The following is a 20,769-nucleotide window of genomic DNA, read 5'->3' on the forward strand; positions in this document are numbered from 1 at the left end:
AGAATTAAAATTGCTGTGGAAGGGGCGCTTAGAAGAAGTTCTTAAACTGTAATTCTGATAGCATTGTCATTGTGAAGTCCTGAGTGCTTACTCTTTTCCTAGTGCTTTTTAATTTGGGTGAATGGATAGACAAATACAAGTGTGTGATGTATCAAACTCATATGTAACAATTTTCCCCCCTGCTGCATTAGTTTTGACCCACAGAAATTCTTCAGTGCAATTTGTGTCAGATTTCAATTGCTTTTGTCAGCATCAAATATGGGAAGAGTAATAGAAGAACTGTTTACTTCAGCTGTAGTGATGGCTCCCAGTTACACTTACTGAAAGTCTTTCTTTGACTAGTGCTTTTTAAGTGCTACATTTTAAGTGCTTGTGAAACTGAATGCTAGGAAGCATTTTTTCAGATTCAGTTTGACAAGCACTAAAAATGTTATCTCTGGCTATTGTTCATAAGAAGATCTGCCTTGCTATCCTGTTGATCATGTATTGGTGCTGTCCCATTTATGCCCTCAGTGGTATTTGTGCAGCAGTAACTGTATCAAAGGGAAAGAAATGTGGGTGTTGGCAAAAGCGTTCCTTTTCCAATGGCAGTACTGTAGCTAAGTCTGGATCCAAAACTTTTTAATTTTGTGTTGTATCTGTACCTTTTCATGAGAAGCGTACTAATGTTTAAGTATTAACTGTGACACTGAACAATTCAGATTTTTCAGAAAATACTGTTGAACCACTGAGTACCTACTATGGAAGTAGATACCATAATTGGTTTGTGAATAATGTGTAAGTGTGAGGCTGAAAGAAAAAGGATATGCTTTGTAACTACATGTGTCTGGAAACTATACACTCCTAAACATGAATTTCCTTTTGCCAAGGTCTTAGATAATTTGTTTGGTGTGGGTGTTTTTCAGAATAATTACTGAGGTGCAGATCTCTCCCATAGCTCTTGATTTAAAATTACAAACAATGATGAGGGTAGAATCTGTTCTTTAAAAATGTTTCTTATGGTGTAGCAAATCAGAAAAAAAGAAAAACCTGATTTTGTGAATACTTGTTTTTCTGCACATTAATCCATGTGGTATGTCACATTCATGTGTTTTTTCTTTAGTATATTCCTGTACCTGATATTAACAAACCCCAGTCAACTCATGCTTTTGCAATGACCTGCATTTGGATTCATCTGAACCGGAAGGCACATAGTGACAACTCCAAGTTGCAGATTCCCATTCCTCATTCTCTTAAACTTCACCATGAGTGAGTGTGGGGGTTTTGTTATGTTTTGATTTATGTTTAGTTCTAATGAATTAGGTAGTTCCAAGTCTGTCTTCAAAAATGCATTGTGTGATGGGATGCTGTATAAAGGTTTTCAATTGAGTGACTTCAAAATCATTCAAGAGACAGAACTCAAAATATTTCATAAAAAATGAAATGTTGTTATCCAGCTAGTGGAAATTATGTATTTTATAGTATATTGTATATATATATATTTGTGTGTGTATATATTTAAAATATATAAAAATATATTTTATAGAATAGCAAGTCTTTTTTACTGATAGAGAATCTGAAAGCAAATGGACAATTTTGTTACACTGTGGTTTGGAAAGTGTGGATAAGCAGTATGTTAGGTGAAGTTTTTGTCTGGAAAGGTGATTTTAATTGTGCTTTTTCTCCTGAGAAATTTCTATTTCTCCAGTATAGAAAAATCGTAACATGGTGAAACTGTGGCATAAGAAGTAGTTGTGTTGATGTGGTGCAATTATAAGTATTTTGATTTTTTTCTACTATTTTATAATGGGGTTTTTGACTGACATTGTTGTAGTTGTATTCCTGGAATGCATGTGTATTCTTCTTTCTGCTTAACGTTTAATCTTTTTGCACACAGGTTTTTGCAACAGAGCTTAAGAAATAAAAGCTTACAGATGAATGACTACAAAATTGCCTTGCTGTGCAATGCGTACTCAACCAATTCAGAGTGTTTCACTTTGCCAATGGGTGTACTAGTAGAGACTATTTATGGAAATGGAAACATGAGGACACCTCTTCCAGGGACTAATTGCATGGCATCAGGGTCAATCACCCCACTGCCAATGAACCTCTTGGACTCGCTCACAGTTCATGCCAAAATGAGGTAGAGTACATGCAACTAGCTTTTTCTTTTTAACCCATAAATTTGTGTGTAGCTAATTATCATCAGAAAGGCTTTCTGTGGCTGGACGCGTCATATATAGATCTATTCATTTACTTTAATAATGTGTTAAATTTCAAGTCCATGTTTTTGATTCAAAAACACTTTCTCTCTTTCTTCAGTCTGATTCACAGCATAGCTACAAGGGTAATTAAGCTGGCTCATGCAAAATCTAGTGTGGCCTTGGCTCCTGCTCTTGTGGAAACCTATAGTCGCCTATTGGTTTATATGGAAATAGAATCCTTGGGCATCAAAGGCTTTATCAGTAAGAAAGAAAACCTTCTTATTTTTTTCCCCTTTCTTTCTGTTAAGTGGTATTTTAATTTAATAGCAACTGGAGACCATAGTAAAACTGCAAATATAATTGTGCAGTGTGTATAAATTAGTTTAATATAAAAGAAGCCATGAAAGTTGTCCTAGTGTTGCAGTAAATTCCAGACTAGTTGTGCTGCTGTCCCTTTATGCCATCACTTTTATGGCCAGGACCTTTACAGTTGTGCTGTGTTGTGTAAAAACATGCTTTTTTACATAAAAAGAAAAAAAGAAAAAAGAAAAGCATAAGCAAAGTTACTTTGAGACACACAGGATACTTTATTGCTCTTGTTGAAATAATTTGCATGTCTGCTGTATGTGTTCATTCAAAAGATTATTAAACTATACATTTACAGCGTCTTCAGACAGCACTTGCACATATGCTCTTTGGAAATAATACACTTTTCAAATCCAAAGTCTGACTTACAGCCTAATAAAACCAGTGTACTCTGTAGTTGTATTTCAGGGTGTGATTTACTTTACAAACTTTTTTTCTTAAGGTCAGCTCCTGCCAACTGTGTTCAAATCTCATGCATGGGGAATTTTGCATACTCTGCTGGAAATGTTTAGCTATCGGATGCATCACATCCAGCCTCATTACAGAGTCCAGCTCCTCAGCCATCTTCATTCCTTGGCTGCTGTGCCACAGACCAATCAGAACCAGCTTCATCTCTGGTGGGTGACATTTGCCATATTTGTCCATAATCTCAGATTCCTTCCTGTTGAAAGCTGCATGAGAACTGTTTAAATGGCACTCTCCAGTCTTAGTTCTGTGGCCAACTTGTTTTGGGGTGTCTCAGCAGGGGGTGTTTCAGCAGTAAGCTGGATGCTAGCAGTAGTGCTCTACAGAGATGCACGAGGCAGCGTCTTGCACAGCCATGGCAGCGGTGTAATGCGTCAGCACAATAGGATGTGCAGCAAAACTGTCATGTCCAGAAGTGCTTCTTGCGTTGTAGATAAAGGGCAGTGCCTGCTACTTGTAATCAGTGCTTGGCTTTTCTGTCAAGACTGCTTCCTTCTGTAGAGGGTGTTTAATTCCTTTGCAAGAGTTAAGTTTGGTCCACTTAATTCTTTTATGAGTTTGATTTTCAGTCAAATCAGATAATTAATCGGGTTCATGCTGCAGCTGAAAAAGAGTTTGCAAAGCTATGGAGACTAAACGTGAACCTGAGTGGGGTCCCTCATAGGGTGTGTAGGGGGTATGATAGCCTGAAACAGTGGCCAATTTGAATACAAGGTGACAAAGCTGGGTAGAGAAGGTCTAAAGAGGTTATGCAGGTAATTCCAGGCAAAAGCTTTGAGTTTACCTTACTGTTAATGAATTTGAAGAGCATGAGATTCAGTTTCTATGTAGAATCTGGGGCTTCTTTCAAAAAGTTGGGGAAAATAGTGTCCTTTCACTCTTAGAGACCAAAAAATTTTGTGGGAGTATGTGAGACAGAGTTAACTTCATTATTACCAGTTCATATAAAGTCTAATTATACAGTAGATTCATAGATTCATAGAATGTTTGGGCTGAAAGGGACCTTAAAGTCATCTAGTTACAAATTTTTTGCCGTGGGCAGGGACATTTCCACTGGATCAGGCTTCTCAATTTCATAGTCCAAATTCAAATTGCCTAGTTGCTTATCCTTTACCAAGCATAAAGAAAACAAGACAAGTTTCTCCTTAAATTCAAGGCCTTGATCTCTTTATTGGTCTCAATCTTGTTTTGTCATCTTAGTCTGTAAAATACAGATGTTAGTCAATTTTAATGAGCACTGCATGCAACTAGAATAAACTAAATTGTGGCTTTGGCATTTCAAAGACACAATGTTATAAAAATCTTTCCAATGACTTCAAACTACCTGGTGTGAAAAGTGCTTCCAGCTAAATCACTGGAAATTAAAGTGCTTTTAATCAAAAGTTATACTTCCTCAACTTCCTAATTTCTTTAATAAGGACAATTTAGTGCTGTCTACTTGAAGATGGTAGTTAGCTTTGAAGCTTCCTATGTATTATTCATGCCTTTTTATTTTTGTTTTGCATATATTTATTTATATTATCTTCTTTAGATGAAGATGTGCAAAAACTAATAATGTGGGGCTCTAAATTGGAGAGACTTGAGGTTCTTTTTTCAGGGTCTCTGCACTTGGAATTTTTGCTAAATCTACTTTTGAGTGCTTTATTTGAAAATAAGATACTGAAATAGTTGATAAATTTATTAAGCAGTAGAAAAGTGAGCTTTTTCAAAAGGTTAAGAGAATAATTTTTAAAACAAAATGTTTCTGTATTATTTGAAGCAGTAAATGGAGGAAAAAGTAGGTATTTTTGGAATCTTAGAAGCATCAGCATAAGTATTACTTGCTAACTGGACTGTTTCCTTCTTTCAGTGTTGAGAGTACTGCTCTAAGGCTAATCACAGCTTTGGGCAGCTCGGAAGTCCAACCACAGTTCACACGGTTCCTCAATGATCCCAAAACAGTTCTTTCAGCAGAATCAGAAGAACTCAACAGGGCTTTGATCTTAACTCTGGCAAGGGCAACACATGTGACAGGTAATAGCAGTACATCCCAGAAAAAGCTGTAGTCAAACAATTTCTCTAAACTACTGTGCAAAAGAGTGTCATGGAAATGACCTAGTCATAAAACATATCCCATGCACTTCTGGTTTTGAAAAAAGTGTCATTTTAATTTTCAACTACTTGTATTTAGGCAAAAAGCTATAATTGAAGCAGTAGTATAATGAAACATTCTCTAAAAGTTTAGTCAAAGGTACATTGTGACTAGGATTTAGAGTTTTTTAGTGTCTTATTTTGAGATTCGTTATTTTAAATCTAAATGTTTGGATTGATTATTGACATATGTTATTTAAATAGCATGAAATACAGCAACTGTGCTGCTCATGTGAAAGCCACCCCCTCTATAGCTTGCATTTAAGAAAAAGTTGTCTAAATTTTGGGTTTCTTTTGTTTGGGAAGGTGTGGTGGTTTGGCATAAAACGGAAGCTTTCATTGTGATTTTAATGTTTTAACAGTGTACAGTGACATGGATCAGGTTTTTGTGGGATTTGAGGGAGATGTTTTCCCTCTCCTTTTTTATGGTTCTAGTCTGCAGACTCACTGGAGAGTTAGAACAACTGATTCACAAAGACTGGTGGAGGTGATTTGAAGGGGAAAGGACTTCCATGTGTTGGTTTCTTTATTTTTTAACCATTTCTCAATCTTTGATGAAATCAGCCCAGGGGTTGGGGGAATGAGGTTTTCATTCATTTCTGCAGCTTAATTTGGGCAGGTACTTCTAAATGGCCTTTTTGAAGCAGTATAAAATGGTATCTGACAATTTCATCATCATTTTCTTCCTCAGGATTTTTTTCTAAAAGTCTAATCAGTTAATCAGCAGAAGCTTGTTTTAGTGACATTACAGGAAATTAAATATGAAATATGAAAATCATGATTGCTTTATTTCTAGCTCAAACTGTATAAATAGCTTTCTTATTGTTAGTAGCATAGAAAGGTAATATCTAGCATCTTCTCTAGAGCAAATAAAGTCAAAGAAAGGGACTGGGAGAAGTTGGACAAAAAAAGGAAACTGCATTGGAATAGAAAAGCCTTGATGTGTACAATGACAAAAGGAATACCAATAAGAAATGGTTTTGTGTGAAATTCTAATACCATCAATCCATTTTCTAGACTTTTTCACAGGCTCTGATTCAATTCAGGGAACTTGGTGCAAGGACATACTGCAGACTATCATGAGTTTCACTCCACATAACTGGGCATCACATACGCTAAGCTGTTTTCCAGCTCCTCTGCAGGTAATAGTTTAAAGCTGAAGGCTTTACAATTGGAAATGCAGTGAATTTATTCTCTTAACAAGATCCTTTGCCTTTTGTGGGTAGGTGAGATTCGTCCCCTGTCTAGACTGCATTAATCTCAAGTCCCTAAAGAATGCAGCATGATTATAACATTGCTATTTCTTTAGAAATGTGTTAGCCATATTCCCATGGAGTGTTCTAAGGTCAGATTTGGTCAACTGATACTTCTGGTGCAAGGTAGATCAGATGGTTTAAAAATCAAAAAATAAAATAAAAAGTTGGAAAAGCCATGTTTTCTCTGGCAGTTTGTCATGTAGCTTTGTTAGTGATAAAAGTCACTGTGGTATCACAGTGAAATAAAAACTTTCCATAGTAGGTTGTATGGTACAAGGAAGTAGGAGCCCATACAGTGCTAAATCAGGCAAAATTTTTCTATTCAAATATTTTACTGTAGGCTCTCAGTCATAGCAAAGTCTCCTTTTTTCAGGTGTTCTTCAAGCAGAACAACGTACCTCAGGAAAGCCGTTTTAATCTGAAGAAGAACGTGGAAGAAGAGTACCGGAAGTGGAAGTCGATGACCAGTGAGAATGAAATAATCACACACTTCTCTGCTCAAGGTTCATCCCCACTTTTCCTTTGTCTCCTGTGGAAGATGTTGTTAGACACTGATCACATTAATCAAATAGGTTACAGGTGAGCTTAAAAACATGCTATTTCAAAGATATTAAGCAATATTCTCAGTTCTGAGGACATAGGCCTTGTGCATTGACAACTTGTTCTTTAAATTAATTTGGAGCATGCATAGCATGGAAAAAGAGAGTGGAGCTAGGTAGTAGCCAGCATGCCATAATAATTGTGCAGTGTTTAAGATTGATTCCACTGTGCAGTGGTCTGCAGTGCACATTTTTCCTGGTGAGAAACAAGGATGTTAGGTGTTTGAATTAAGCAGTTTACTTGTAATAGCAATGTTTCAGGCAGTCTGAAGGAGTAAGCAGAAAATCTAAAGCATTCATTTACTTAGCCTTTATACATGAATAAAGGCCAAATATTTCTTTAAGAAACAAATGTTGGATTAAGATGAAAATTCATTACAGAAGTAGCAATCATCTCATTTTTAAAATTTGTTCCTGGTTGAAACAGCCTCATTTCCAGCTGTGAAAAATAGATTTATTTATTTTCAGTCCTTCCTAGGTCTGCTGAAACAGTGTTTATGATAGCATGTGTTACTGTTGTGTGCAATGAGGAAATTGTTTATAATGCTGTGGTTGTATTAAAGTGCATGGTGCAGGAAAATAAAGTTGAGTTGCAGAAGGTTGTTCTCAGAGGTGTATAACTAAAATTGAATAAGTAAAGCATGAGTTCTGGGCAGATGAAATTAGTGAACTTGAAGCATTTCTCCTGATTCGTATTTGGACTTTGGAATTCTCTTGCTCTAAAGTTGGGGTGTTTTGCTTTGCTTTGGCATTTCCTTCAGTTAATAAGAGGGAGGGAATTTTGTCTTTTTGTTGTTATTGTTTAAGGCAATTGTGTTAAAATCTGCTTATATCAAATAGATGTGCATTAGAAATGCATTAGGAACTGTAACAATTTCTTCTTGCTTTTTTTCCCCCTCCCTGATAGAGTGTTAGAAAGAATTGGGGCCAGAGCTCTGGTGGCACATGTCAGGACATTTGCAGATTTCTTGGTGTATGAATTCTCTACATCTGCAGGAGGACAGCAGCTCAATAAATGTATTGAGATTCTCAATGACATGGTGTGGAAATACAATATTGTAACACTGGATAGGTTGATACTCTGCTTGGTAAGTATCTCTTCAGAAGATAAGATGACAGTTCATGCAGTCTGCTTTCTGACTCATTTTTTAGGCGCAATCTTTTAAAAATGAATTGGCCTTAAATAGTGACTATTTTGCTAAGTCAGTAATCAAGTAAAATAATATATTCTTTCTTTAAGCAGCATAAAATCCCAACTCTTACAGTTCTCTTAAGTCTTCAGGGAAGCATTTCTTAGTTATTTTATGGCAACCATTGAACTGGTATTATTAAATGTTGTGATTGTTGGTTTGGGTCTCTGACCTCAGAGCCGTGCAGTTATTTAGGCTCTGCAGAGAGGCCTGGACAGGCTGGATCAATGGGCTGAGGCCAGTTGTTTGAAGTTCAGCAAGGCCAGGTACTGGATCCTGAGCTTGAGTCACAGCCCCATGCAGTGCTACAGGCTGGGCAGTTCTGGGCCCCTCACTACAAGACAGACATTGAGCATGTCCAGAGAAGGGCAGCAGAGCTGGTGAAGGGTCTGGACCACAAGTCTTACAAGGAGCAGCAGAGGGAGCTGGGGATGTTTAACCTGGAGAAAAGGAGGCTCAGAGGTGACCTTATCGCCCACTACAGCTGCCTGAGTGGAGGGTGTAGCCAGGTGGGAGTCAGCCTTTTCTGCCATTGAAGTGATAGGCAATAGGACAAGAAGAAACAGCATCAAGTTCTGCTGGATTGTATATTAGGAAAAGTATCTCCACTGAAAGAGTTTTTAAGTGGTGGGACAGGCTGCCCAAGGATGTGGTTGCATCAGCATCCCTGAAGATATTTAAAAGACATCTTTTAAATGTAGGTGTGGCACTTCAGGACATGCGTTAGTAGCACTGCTCAATTAATGGTTGCACTCAATGGTCTTGAAGGTCTTTTCTACCCTAAATGAATCTATGGTTGTATGATTCCTGCAGCCTTAAAAGATAGGTAGGATATCGCATGCTATTCATTCATTGACAAACATGTGAAAATCTTGTACCCATTATGCTTTCTTTCCATAGAAATTATCCTCTTTCATCACAGTAGTAAGACAGAAATTGCATTCTCTTGCTTTTCATGTTATCCTATAAAATAAAGCAGTATTCACCTAGAGAGAACTACATTTGCATTCAGTAATTGTCTTTTAATTTTAAATCTCATCTTAATGTAAAGCTGGTTGTTTGAATTCTAATTTCGTTTTCAGACTGAAGTCCAATCATGTCAGAGTGGACAGAGGTTAAAAGCAATCTTAACTTCATTGTTATTTAATTAGTTATTTTCCATAAGACATCTGACAGATAAAAGAGAGCTAGAATTCCTGGAGAAAGTGCTACCACTGGGGACTTTGTAAGACCTTCTGCCCATAGAACAAAAAATGGATAGGGATTGAACCTGCCTCTTTTTTATGTCTTCTCTTGAAAAATAGAGTTGAAAGACCCTATATTCAGTGTGAATTTCATGTTATCTGATCTGTTTCATTTAAGGCAATGCGTAGTCATGAAGGAAATGAAGCTCAAGTTTGTTACTTCATAATCCAATTACTCTTACTGAAGCCTAATGATTTCAGAAACAGAGTGAGTGATTTTGTGAAGGAGAATTCTCCCGAACACTGGCTGCAGAATGACTGGCATACAAAGCATATGAGTTACCACAAGGTATCACAGCTAATGATGTGTTGTTTTTTTGTTTTTTTTTATTGTAATAATTAATGTTGAATTGATATCAGCCATCATTTACAGGACAGCTTTATAAATTTTTGGACTTGCCTAATAAGCCATGTCATTGAAATTGTAATTGAAATTGAAATAATAATGCAGTAATATTCAAAGATAGATGTAGCTTGAGAATTGGGTGGATGTTCATTCTTTCTCATCTAAATCAAATAATTTTAAAATCTTGTTTACACTGAAATTCACTTAGAACAGAGTTTTGTGCATGAGGGAGAAGGCGTTTTGTCTGGTGTTTTATGATTATACCAATCATTAAACCTACATTTTCTTGTAATTATTGAAACTTCCTCTGTCTTCTGTGTGGCAAGAACATGAGAGCCTGATATGTTAGGGAAGAGAATTGCTGAGAATTTAATGCTCCTGTAAACATACTGGTTTCTGTTGGCTATAAAAGAATGTGCCAAGGAGCTGTTCTATCAGAAAATAAACACTGAGATGGAACAGATACAAAGAAGCTGTCATGTAGCTCTGTACATGCCATCTAGATTGACCCAGGAGCTGTTTGGTCTATATTAGCCCCCTGACTTTGCTGTACAGTGTTTTGACAGTGCCTAAAAGTGTAATGGTAGCAGGGAAGCAAATAGGCCTGGGAAGTGCTCTGACATGGCTGTACAGTCACTACACCCAACCTGGCATATTGAAATTTCAGTCACAGGTGAAACATGAGTTCAGCCCTCAGCAGTATCCATCTGTTAATTTGAGTACACTACAGCTCTTTCCCAGGGCATTATTTCATTCATGCTATTTCTAGTGTTCTAATTTAGTATATGATGCAGAAACTTCCAGTAGTGCTGATTTCCCCTAGGTTTTTCTCTTCAATTACACAACAGAGGACACTTCAGCGCTGGCTGCTTTCAGCTTTGCTTTGGGATTCTTAATGTTCTTTTGTGCCCATTTTCAGTGGTGGTGAAACTTTGTTCTGGGTTTTTTTTGAAGATACTATTCTAATAGCCAATTTAAGTCAGAGTTCAGTTTCCTTCAGTAAGCTTACAATAAAGTTCACTGAATTCAAATGTGATAAAGAGGGTTCTGAAGTGTCTTTTTAAAGCAATGTAGATGCTGAATGTTTAATCCATTACTTATAAAGAAAGATCTTGATTTTGGTGGAATTCTGTTTTTCCAGAAATACCCTGAAAAGCTGTATTTTGAAGGCTTGGCAGAACAAGTGAATCCTCCAGTTCAGATCCAGCCCCAGTACTTACCAATTTATTTTGGAAATGTATGCCTGCGCTTTCTGCCAGTTTTTGATATTGTAATTCATAGATTTCTGGAATTGCTTCCAGTGTCCAAATCACTAGAAACTTTATTGGATCATCTGGGAGGCTTATACAAATTCCACGGTAAGTATTCCATGAATACAGTCGGATATATTCCTGTTGTGATCGTTATGTCCTCTTCACCTCTTTCATTCATGATGTTCATGTATTAGCACAGCATTGCCTTCTTCCTTTCTTGTTCTCTGAACCCTGTGTACATTTACACAGAGAAGTGCATTTCCTGTTTAGTAAATTTGAGCTTATTAATAGTGAACTTGTTTTTACTCAGGTATCTCTTCCTAATTCATGCTTCCTTCACACCTTTCCCTTCCATTCCCTTCTAGCAGTAAATACTTGGATCTCTGTCCTAATAAACTTTTTGTTACCAAGACTGAAACAATTGAAAAGCAGTTCCTCTCTTTATCCTTACTTACGATTCAAATAACTTGACCTGATACTTGAATGCTTTTAGAAATGCACTTTTATAGTAATTTTTTTATAGGTGTCATTGCTATATTATGCTTAGACAATTTACAATACCCTTTCTTTACTGTTACTTCTTAGCTGGAGTCTTCTTACCTAATACCTTTTATATGAAGAGATGATTTAGTCAGTTTACTTACAGATATATTAATATTACCATTAAGTTGTGAACTGTTATTAATACTGACCTCCTTTGTTTTTCACCAACACTGAAGTATGTACAAGACAAAGGAGAATCAGCTTTGTAGAGTATATTGAAATAAAGAACATAAATCAATTCCTTATATGCTGTTTTTAAATAAATGCAACTTAGTCCTGCAGGGCTCCTGATTTTAGTTTAATTTGCCACAAATAGTGATGCTGGAAGTTACTTCTGGCTTTTATTGTTTTCCCTTTTTCCTTGGCAGACCGACCAGTGACCTACCTGTACAACACCCTTCACTATTATGAGGGGCATCTGAGAGAGCGCACAAACCTCAAGAGAAAACTCGTTCATGCCATAATTGGCTCTCTCAAAGATAATCGTCCACTAGGCTGGTGTCTGAGTGATACTTACCTCAAATGTGCCATGAATCCCCGAGAAGAGAATCCATGGGTTCCTGATGATGCTTACTATTGCAAGCTCATTGGAAGACTAGTAGACAATATCCTTTTAAAAGTTTGCTTTAAGTAAGCTGTGACAATGTCTTACAGCTTCATTTCATCAAAATACAAAGTTCAGTTTCTTTGTTATTCTAAGCAGGGATGTGCTTAACATATTAAAAGATATGGTGAAAGTGAAATACAGTGCAGATATATAAATATTTCACTGTTTAAGCATCACTTAGAAATGCAATTTCTGATGTTTATGCTTTCTGAATTGAATTTTGATTGTCAAAAAAATAGCTTGATGCAAAGTGTGAATATTTGAAGAATTTTTCAAAAATTAGATTACTATTATTGTTTTCTAATGCCATTTATTAGTATTACTGAGAATAAAATACTGAGAGCAGTGCCACATTTAAGATGTGGGAATAGCTGGCAAATTAGAGAAAGGGAATCTTCTTGGACTTCGGCTTCTTTCTGGAGGAGCTTTACAAGAGTTGACCAATTTTCAGGATGTTACAAGTTCTTTCACTCCTTCTCCTGAACTTCCCTTTCTTAAATGTGTAACTTCAAAGAAGTCTATTCAGTGTCTCCAAAGAAAGCTAAAGTTATATAAACCTCTGCTTTTATGCAAATGTTAACTCTGGAGAACTTCTCTGTATCTATTTCAAATAAGTTAGTCTTGTTTGGGAAAGTGGAGTATTTTCAGAGACTAAGGAACTCCTTTTGCATAAACTGTCACCCTAGAAGTCTGCTAGAAGATCTTACAGAGAGGCAAATGAATGGTTTCTGAATATGTGAGTAGAAAATTCCTATTATTTATATTTTCTCCTCTTGGAAGCAGACAGTGAATGAGATGGTTGGTGTTGTTTTTTCCACCACTTAATCAGGGAAGTTTATCCTTTTGTGTGTGTAATAGATTTATAGCTATGTATTCATGCAGTCCTTCGATGATTATCAGCATCTTACATTCATACTTCTGTATGTCTTTTGTTTTTTAATGAAATGTCATTGTTCTACTTGTTTTTAGCAATTTTCGGTTCAGTTTAGTATGTGGTATATGCATTGATTTTTTTTTAGTCACCGTGCTGCTTATACTTGTCTGTGTTGGGGCAGCTTTTTTTCCTTAACCATTGTCACCTATGGCAGGCAAATCACCTGGTCCATTTCCAAATTGTGACTGGAGATTCAATGAGTTTCCTAACCCAGCTGCCCATGCTCTGCACGTTACCTGTGTTGAGCTCATGGCTCTGGCTGTTCCAGGGAAGGAGGTGGGCAATGCTCTGCTGAATGTTGTGCTGAAGAGGTATGTTGGCTTTCTGAAATGGTTTTCTGCAATAAATGCATAGAGATTGCTAAAGTACTCTGTGATACTAATTTTCTTGTTTTTTAAAAAAAAATTGAAGTGTATATAGGTAACATTTTATATATAAAGTATTTCTGGATTGCAAACAAGGTGACAGGGATCAAGCAGAAAAATCACATTAGACCCCTGTGGTGTAGTGGATTGTGTGCTTCAGGACCAGCTTATGTGGCATGATGCCCAGAAGAGTTAGAGGTAAAACCTCGCACAGGCAGAGATCTTACACATTGGGTTCAGCCAGAAATCTTGGAGAAAGTCTGTTGTCCTTTCAACTATGCTGAGAGGAGGACATCTCATCAGCAGATACCACAGCTTTTTTCAGTGTAAAGGGACAGGAGTCCTTGGCAGGACTCTGAATCTTCCTGATGTAGATCAGAGGTACTTTGAAACAGTGGTGTGCCAAGGCTGACCTTCTGTCATGATGCATTAAATTTGACCCAAAGCTGTTTCTTGGGCAACCACTGAAAAAAACTTTGGTGTGAGACAGGACCTGGTATTCTTGTAGCCATTCAGTTGACATCACTGAGCAATGACAAACCTGGAATTACTTGGGTACAACCTCATTCAGCTTAGTAATATATTATTGTTAGCTCTGTTTGGGGCATATGGAGGGAAGGAGTCAATAAAGAGACAAACAACCCTTAGGCACTAAAGCTTAAGGAAGAAAGTTTGAAGCCTTTGACGGAAACCTGCTACGAATGCAAAACACACACAAATAAAGTTTTGCAAGCATCCCAATAGCATTTATACCATCTTTTGGCTCTTGTAAATACCTGTGTGTGTTTTTGTAGTTCTCTCAGCTTGACAAATATTCTTGGTGTATACACCTGGTCTGTAGATGCACAAGAAGCGCAAATTGCAGTTGTGTACTCCAGAGCTATAGTTTTCTTTTTCTTTGTCTCTAGTCAGCCCCTAGTGCCAAGAGAGAACATCACAGCTTGGATGAATGCGATTGGACTGATTATCACAGCCTTACCAGTGAGTCAATATGTTGTGTTTTAAAATGAAAAAAAATACTCTTCATTTATCATCTTTCTAGAGTACATTGTAAAAACTTACAGCCAACATCTGTAGATTCCACAGCAAGCTATTCAGAAGATTGTGTGCATGTTTGAGAAAAATCTACTCCTCCAGCATAGAAAAATTGACCAGGAGTTTTGTTTGAGACTAGGATATGAACAAGTAAATCACTCCAGTTTAAATACATAGTTAAATGTCATGTGTGTAATATTGAGAATGTGAGCTATGTAATAGGAAGTTCTGTGAAGGTTCTCATGCAAAGTTACTTTTTGATTAATGTTTGCACTTTCACGTCCTGTAGTTCTTAAACCATGTAAATGAGATGTGGCTAAGATTGCAGAAGGAAATGTCTGCAGTACTGCAGTTTGTGTATCATTAGAAACTTTGATTTTCTGAATATCATGACTCTTAGTACTTGACAAAGACTGCCTGAGTAATTTTGATCTTGCCATATGTGTTGCTTATGTGTGTCACATCTGTCCTTCCCTTGTGAGCTCTCTTCCCCAATAAAATGGTTCCTCTTCTTGGAGGGAAGCCAACATGGATTTATTCTCTTATTATTTTTATAATGGTTCTTATTCTTCCTGTTCCCTCTCCTTGAATCTTCATCTATATTCATTGTCATTTGTACCTTTTTTTTACTTCCTGTTTCCACCTTAGTTTTTTGGTTTGTTTGTGCCTGCACTCAGAAGAGTAGAAAATTCTCACACCTCTTTCACTAAGGCTTCTTGCCTTGTCTTTGCTTCTTTTAGAGACCTTTATATCAGGTGATTAAATAATTAAATTAATAAGATATGTCTTGATAAGTCTTGAGTGTGCCATACTCACTAACATGGATGCTTTCTGTATCATGAGTCTTAAATTTTCATCTTCATCAGACATTGTTATCAACTACCATTTATATACCATGTCATTTATAACAGATTTATACATGCATATACATATGTATTTATATATACACATTTTAGAAATGCAATAATAGTAGAAGGAGCTGAGGAAGCATTGTCCTAGGTGATGTTTTTCTTACGAACAATTCTGAATTTCTGGGCTTGTTCTGTTGTTTTTTTCCCCAGGAGCCCTACTGGATTGTTCTCCATGATTGTATTGTGAATGTCATCAACAGTCCCAGCTTGACATCAGAGACAGAGTGGGTTGGTTACCCATTCCAGCTGTTTGACTTCACAGCATGTCACCAGTCTTACTCTGAGATGAGTTGTAGCTATACTTTGGCTTTGGCACATGCAGTCTGGCATCATTCCAGCATTGGACAGCTTTCTCTCATTCCTAAGTAGGTGTAACGCTATATGAGAATGTAATTTGTCTTTTAAATTCCACACATAATGTAGATAACAAAGCTCCACCTATAGCATTTATACCAGTGAATAAATGTGTACAGGGGAGCTCCAAGACTTGCCAGATAGATCACAAGGCTTTTTCCAGTTCCTTATTCCATTGACATAACTCTGGTTGTCTGTAGGCTTTAGGGCTGTCATGTGGCGTGAGTGCCTTTAATAAGCCTTTTTAAATCTAGATTAGCTTTTATGCTTTTATTAAATATAAATTTTTCTTAAAGCATGAACTGTAGCACATTCCTAAAACATCAACTGTAACAGTAAATATTATTCTTAATTCTAGAGCTGCCCTGAAATAGTATTTGGAATAGCTCATATTTTCAGAGGCATACTCTTTTTTCTAAAATAAAAGTCTGAATCTGTGAGAGAGACTGTAATGTTTTGGGTAGAATTTGGTACAGGTGAAAGAAGTAAAGAACCCCAAATAACCAAGCAGTTGATGTAGTACATGTCTTGACATTACTACAGGTTCCTCACGGAAGCGTTGATACCCATTGTGAAAACAGAGTTCCAGTTACTCTATGTTTACCACCTCGTTGGTCCTTTCCTGCAACGTTTCCAGCAGGAGAGGACACGGTGCATGATAGAGGTAAAGTCTGGCTCATGGTTTGCTTTATACTGTATGCATTATTTTTATTTTTTGCAATTAACTCATTAATTAGAATGGGATAGAAATCTTTAATAAATACTCAGAATTAAATTCTGTACAAATTTAACAGTAATTGCAAGGACCTGAGTTGCTGAGTTGGTATTCAGCTTACCCTGTTAACTGAAATCTTGTTGGATAAAACACCTGGTGCATTTCTTTTTAAGCAAGAAAAGAAATAAACCCCCAGAAGTATCAAGCAATACATGCTTTCTTTGGCTCTCAAACTACTTGCAAAATATATATCAGACTTACTGCCTGAAAGGGAGTATGCAAGAGGTGAATTGTGAGGGTGGAGGAACATGAACTGTTTCTTGTCAGTGTGGGTAAGGTTAGGGGAGGAAAAAAGAGATGGAGCTTGCCAGTAGGCAGATGAGCTGAAAAATGTCAGATATCAGAGACCCTGCTAGAAAGAAGAGCTTAACTTGGGAATCATTTAGTGAAGCTTAGTGGGATGACTTAGACCTTCCCATTCATCCCTGTAAGAAGGTAAATTGTTAGAAGTCACAGCTACTCAAAAAGCAGTACATATTTATTATATTGTTAATCTAAATCATTTTAAAACTTGTTTTCATTTGGGCTGTTCTTTGTGTCTGTGGAAACAGATTGGAGTGGCATTTTATGAAATGCTCCTGAATGCAGATCGGTACAGCTCCCATCTGAACTACATGGATCCCATTTGTGATTTCTTGTATCATATGAAATATATGTTTACAGGTGACAGTGTGAAAGACCAAGTAAGTAAACAGTAGATATTGATACCTTAGTTATCCTTCTTCCCATACAGTAATTTAATCTTTTTGTGGACTATTTTTCATAGGTAGCAGTATAACAAGTTGCTTGACAATTGAATTGTCTCTATGTACAAAGTAGGAAATTGGTGTAGGAAAAGCTTCAGATGGAGTAGATTAGATATCTCAGATTGCAAGATTAATTTATACAGCCTGAAATACAGCTTCAGAATGCTTTAAATACTATTATTAGAGCTATTGCTAGAAATAAAGCTATTGGATATTTCATAACTTGAATTCATTTAAATCTCTTTCTCGAAAAGCTTTACTTAGTTTCTGATTCAGTAGTACAACTTGGCATGTGACAAAAGGAAGATTTCATTCATGTTCAGTGAAAATTCAATCACTCAATTTATCTCTAGTTTATAACAGTATGCACTTTTTAATAAAATATTGATATAAATACCTCTATATACTAAATCTTTTTCCATTTTCTCTGCTGCTAATGTGATGTTTGTATACAGTAGTGGCATGTAAAAATACTCCTGTTTGCAGGAGTATTTTTACTGAACGCATTGTTTTCCTTCTTAAAACAGGTTGAGAAGATAATTTGTAATCTAAGACCAGCTTTGAAACTTCGGCTACGCTTCATAACACACATCAGCAAAATGGAGCCAGCTGCTGTTTCACAACAGCCTCTCAGCAATGGGTCCCCAGCCCAACAGCCCAGCCAAGTGCCTGTCAATGTGGCTTTGCCAGTAACCCAGTGAAATGAAGTGCTGGGCTGACCTTGCTGTGAAGGCTTCCTCTTCTTACTGACCAAGGTGAAGCAGCATCTGGCCTGAAATCTGGGATGCTTTATGAAGGGACAGAGAACCATGTACAGACTTCTCATTTCATTTCTTTTGCATCATGAAGCTGTCTAGCTCTGTGCATGCTGGTCTTCTTGGCTGTTCTTGCTAGACACTAGATAAAGGGATATGTTGCCTTTCTCTGAACGCACTGAGTGAAGGTCCTCTGCAAGCAAATAGATGGAATTCTGAAGAGCTTACCATATTCTGCTCCCTATCCTGGGTGAAGTCATCCAGATTTTTCTTTTTTCTCCCTGTGTCATGAAAGGACTCTGTGTGTGTAAAACAGCCTTTTAAAATTTGGGTTCTGCCTTATTAAAAATTTATATTTTTTCATCCAGCAGAAAAATTTAAATCCTTTTTGTCTTTTGGGCAGACAGTTTAAGCCCTTATACAGTAATACTCCTAGACAGAGAGATTGCATTAATTTTATTGAGTTAATTATGGCATCTTTCCAAAGAATAAGAATGAACCTTTGAAAATTTGTAAATTTTGTGTGTACAGATTTCATTAAGCACAGCTCAATGGGTTTGATGTAATGTCAGTTACTAGACTGTTGGATTACACCCCAGAGGCTGTCTCCAATGAATTTGGTGGAAGTCTGCATATTCACTTCAAGCTGGGCTAGTTCATATTTGATCTTTCCTATTTGGGAAATGATGTAGTTTTTATTAAGTCAATCACATCAATTTTCGTGATCTTACTATATTTTGGATAATATTCTGATTTAGGGTGTATGTGTGCTGGACTCAGCCAGTTTTGATAACAATTGAAATGCTCAATGTTTTGTAAATACTCATCTTTTTGAACAAATATTGAATTAAAAAAACCCCCACAGTTTAAAAGTCCATGGTAGTATTGTTAAGTTTCTTTTCTATACTCATTACCTTAAAAATAAGGATTAACCATAGCAAGGATACTTGCATGTCCCAAGTTCTCTATCAGTTTTCCATTAATGACAGTTTTAACATGTTACAAATAGAGTCCAGATTAATAAGCACAGGTCTGATCTGATTTATATCTCTCTAAAAATTTAATAGTTATGGAAAGAGGTTGCTGACTCAGTGGGTGGAAGTTCTTTAGTTTGCTTTTTTGCTGTTCTTGTACTTGAATCCTAAATTCTGCCAAGTATAATTTGGGTAACAGACTGTGGGTGCTCTTTAATGAACTTTAGTCTGACAGAAAACCACACTTGCGTAATTATGCTGGCAGCTGGTCACAGGTGGCATTCCTCAGGGCTCAGTCCTGCTTAATGTCTGTATTGGTAATGTGGACAAAGGGATTGAGGCCACCCTGAGTCAGATGGCACCCATGTTACGGAGGAATGTTGACCTTCTGGAGGGCAGGAAGGCTCTGCAGGGAGGGTCTGGACAGGCTGAATCCATGGTCTGCACCCAGCTGTATGAGGTTCAGGACGGCCAAGTACCAGGTCCTGCACTTGGGTCACAACCACCCCTGCTGTGCTACAGGCTGGGGGCAGAGTGACTGGAAAGTTGCTCTGCAGAAAAGGACCTGGGGGTGCTGGTGACAGCAACTGAACATGAGCCAGCTGTGCCCAGGTGGCCAAGGAAGCCAATGGCATCCTGGCCTGGATCAGCAGTAGTGTATCCTGCCCAGGACTCAGCAGGATACTGGGATACTACTGTGCCAGCAGTACTCAGCACTCGGGAGGCCACACCTCATATCGTGTGTTTGGTTCTGGGCCCCTCACTACAAGACAGACCTTGAGGTGCTGGAGTGTGTCCATAGAAGGGCAATGGAGCTGGTGAAGGGTCTGGAGTCTTGCAAAGAGCAGCTGAGGGAGCTGGGATTGTTAGCTTGGACAAGAGGAAACTCAGGAGAGACTTCATGTCTATCTGCAAGTGCCTGAAAGGAGGCCGTAGGGTGGTGGGAACTGGTCTCTTCTCCCAAGTGACAAGAGGAAATGGTATCAAGTTGTGCCAGGAGAGGTTTCAAGTTTGAGATTTGATATTAGGAAAAATTCCTTCAGTGGAGGGTTGTTCATGCACTGAAATACACTGCTGAGATCGAATCACCATCACTGGAAGTGTTCAATAAGTGCATGGATGTGTCACTTGGGGATGTGGTTTAGTGGTGAACACAAAGGTGCTTGGTCTTAGGTTGGACTTTATGATCTTAAAGATCTTTTCACCCCTTAATAATTCTATTATTTTGTATTTGTTTTTAAACATCTTCTATTCCATTCCAGAGTCAAATCACTAGTGCCATTGGACTCCATTTTGATAACAAGACAAACAAATAATAATTGGTCAAACTCCTAAAATCCAGTGAACTGTTCTGTGCAGGCCTTCCCATAGGCTTTCTGGGCAGACCCAAGAAGCAAAATTTTGGTTGTGGATTTGCAGACTTTTGATGGCAGTGAGATTTCTCCTCCTAAGCACTTTTTGCAGCATGTGAATAGAAAAGCCTGTAGAATAGAAAATACTGTTTCATTGCTATTCTGCATTCTGACTGTTCTTCTGAGCTTCTTTCTGAATTGTCTTATTTCATACTGAAATAGTTGTGGCACTTTATGTGGCACCCAGAGTATCCCTTTTAATATTTAAACTAGCACCTGTTTTCACTCACAGGGATTTCAGGGGGTGTTCTGGGTGGGAAGTTGGGTAACTGTCATCAGCAGCAAGTCCTGAAAGCTGTTGGAATTCTTTAGAGCTCCCTCATTGT

At 37.5% G+C, this 20,769-nt stretch overlaps 1 protein-coding gene across 2 annotated transcripts in view; it reads left to right on the forward strand.

The window, feature by feature from the left end:
- Positions 1–18,932, forward strand: part of MED23 (mediator complex subunit 23) — a 37,778-nt gene extending 18,846 nt beyond the window's left edge. For both annotated transcript variants that reach the window (XM_005518350.3, XM_005518349.3), the window contains 17 exons: positions 1,103–1,248; positions 1,877–2,122; positions 2,302–2,444; positions 2,992–3,166; positions 4,864–5,027; positions 6,162–6,286; positions 6,774–6,979; positions 7,907–8,087; positions 9,552–9,722; positions 10,921–11,137; positions 11,944–12,180; positions 13,262–13,427; positions 14,390–14,462; positions 15,578–15,792; positions 16,325–16,445; positions 17,108–17,239; positions 17,830–18,932. In XM_005518350.3, the coding sequence (XP_005518407.1) occupies positions 1,103–1,248; positions 1,877–2,122; positions 2,302–2,444; positions 2,992–3,166; positions 4,864–5,027; positions 6,162–6,286; positions 6,774–6,979; positions 7,907–8,087; positions 9,552–9,722; positions 10,921–11,137; positions 11,944–12,180; positions 13,262–13,427; positions 14,390–14,462; positions 15,578–15,792; positions 16,325–16,445; positions 17,108–17,239; positions 17,830–18,003 (2,892 nt within the window). In that variant the 3' untranslated portion in view covers positions 18,004–18,932. The remainder of the gene's footprint in view (positions 1–1,102; positions 1,249–1,876; positions 2,123–2,301; positions 2,445–2,991; positions 3,167–4,863; positions 5,028–6,161; positions 6,287–6,773; positions 6,980–7,906; positions 8,088–9,551; positions 9,723–10,920; positions 11,138–11,943; positions 12,181–13,261; positions 13,428–14,389; positions 14,463–15,577; positions 15,793–16,324; positions 16,446–17,107; positions 17,240–17,829) is intronic.
- The last annotated feature ends 1,837 nt before the right edge of the window (positions 18,933–20,769 follow it).

This window comes from Pseudopodoces humilis, chromosome 3, assembly GCF_049639895.1.
Source record: "Pseudopodoces humilis isolate 2021_Gansu_Grassland_sample_001 chromosome 3, ASM4963989v1, whole genome shotgun sequence".
NCBI classification, from domain to species: domain Eukaryota; kingdom Metazoa; phylum Chordata; class Aves; order Passeriformes; family Paridae; genus Pseudopodoces; species Pseudopodoces humilis.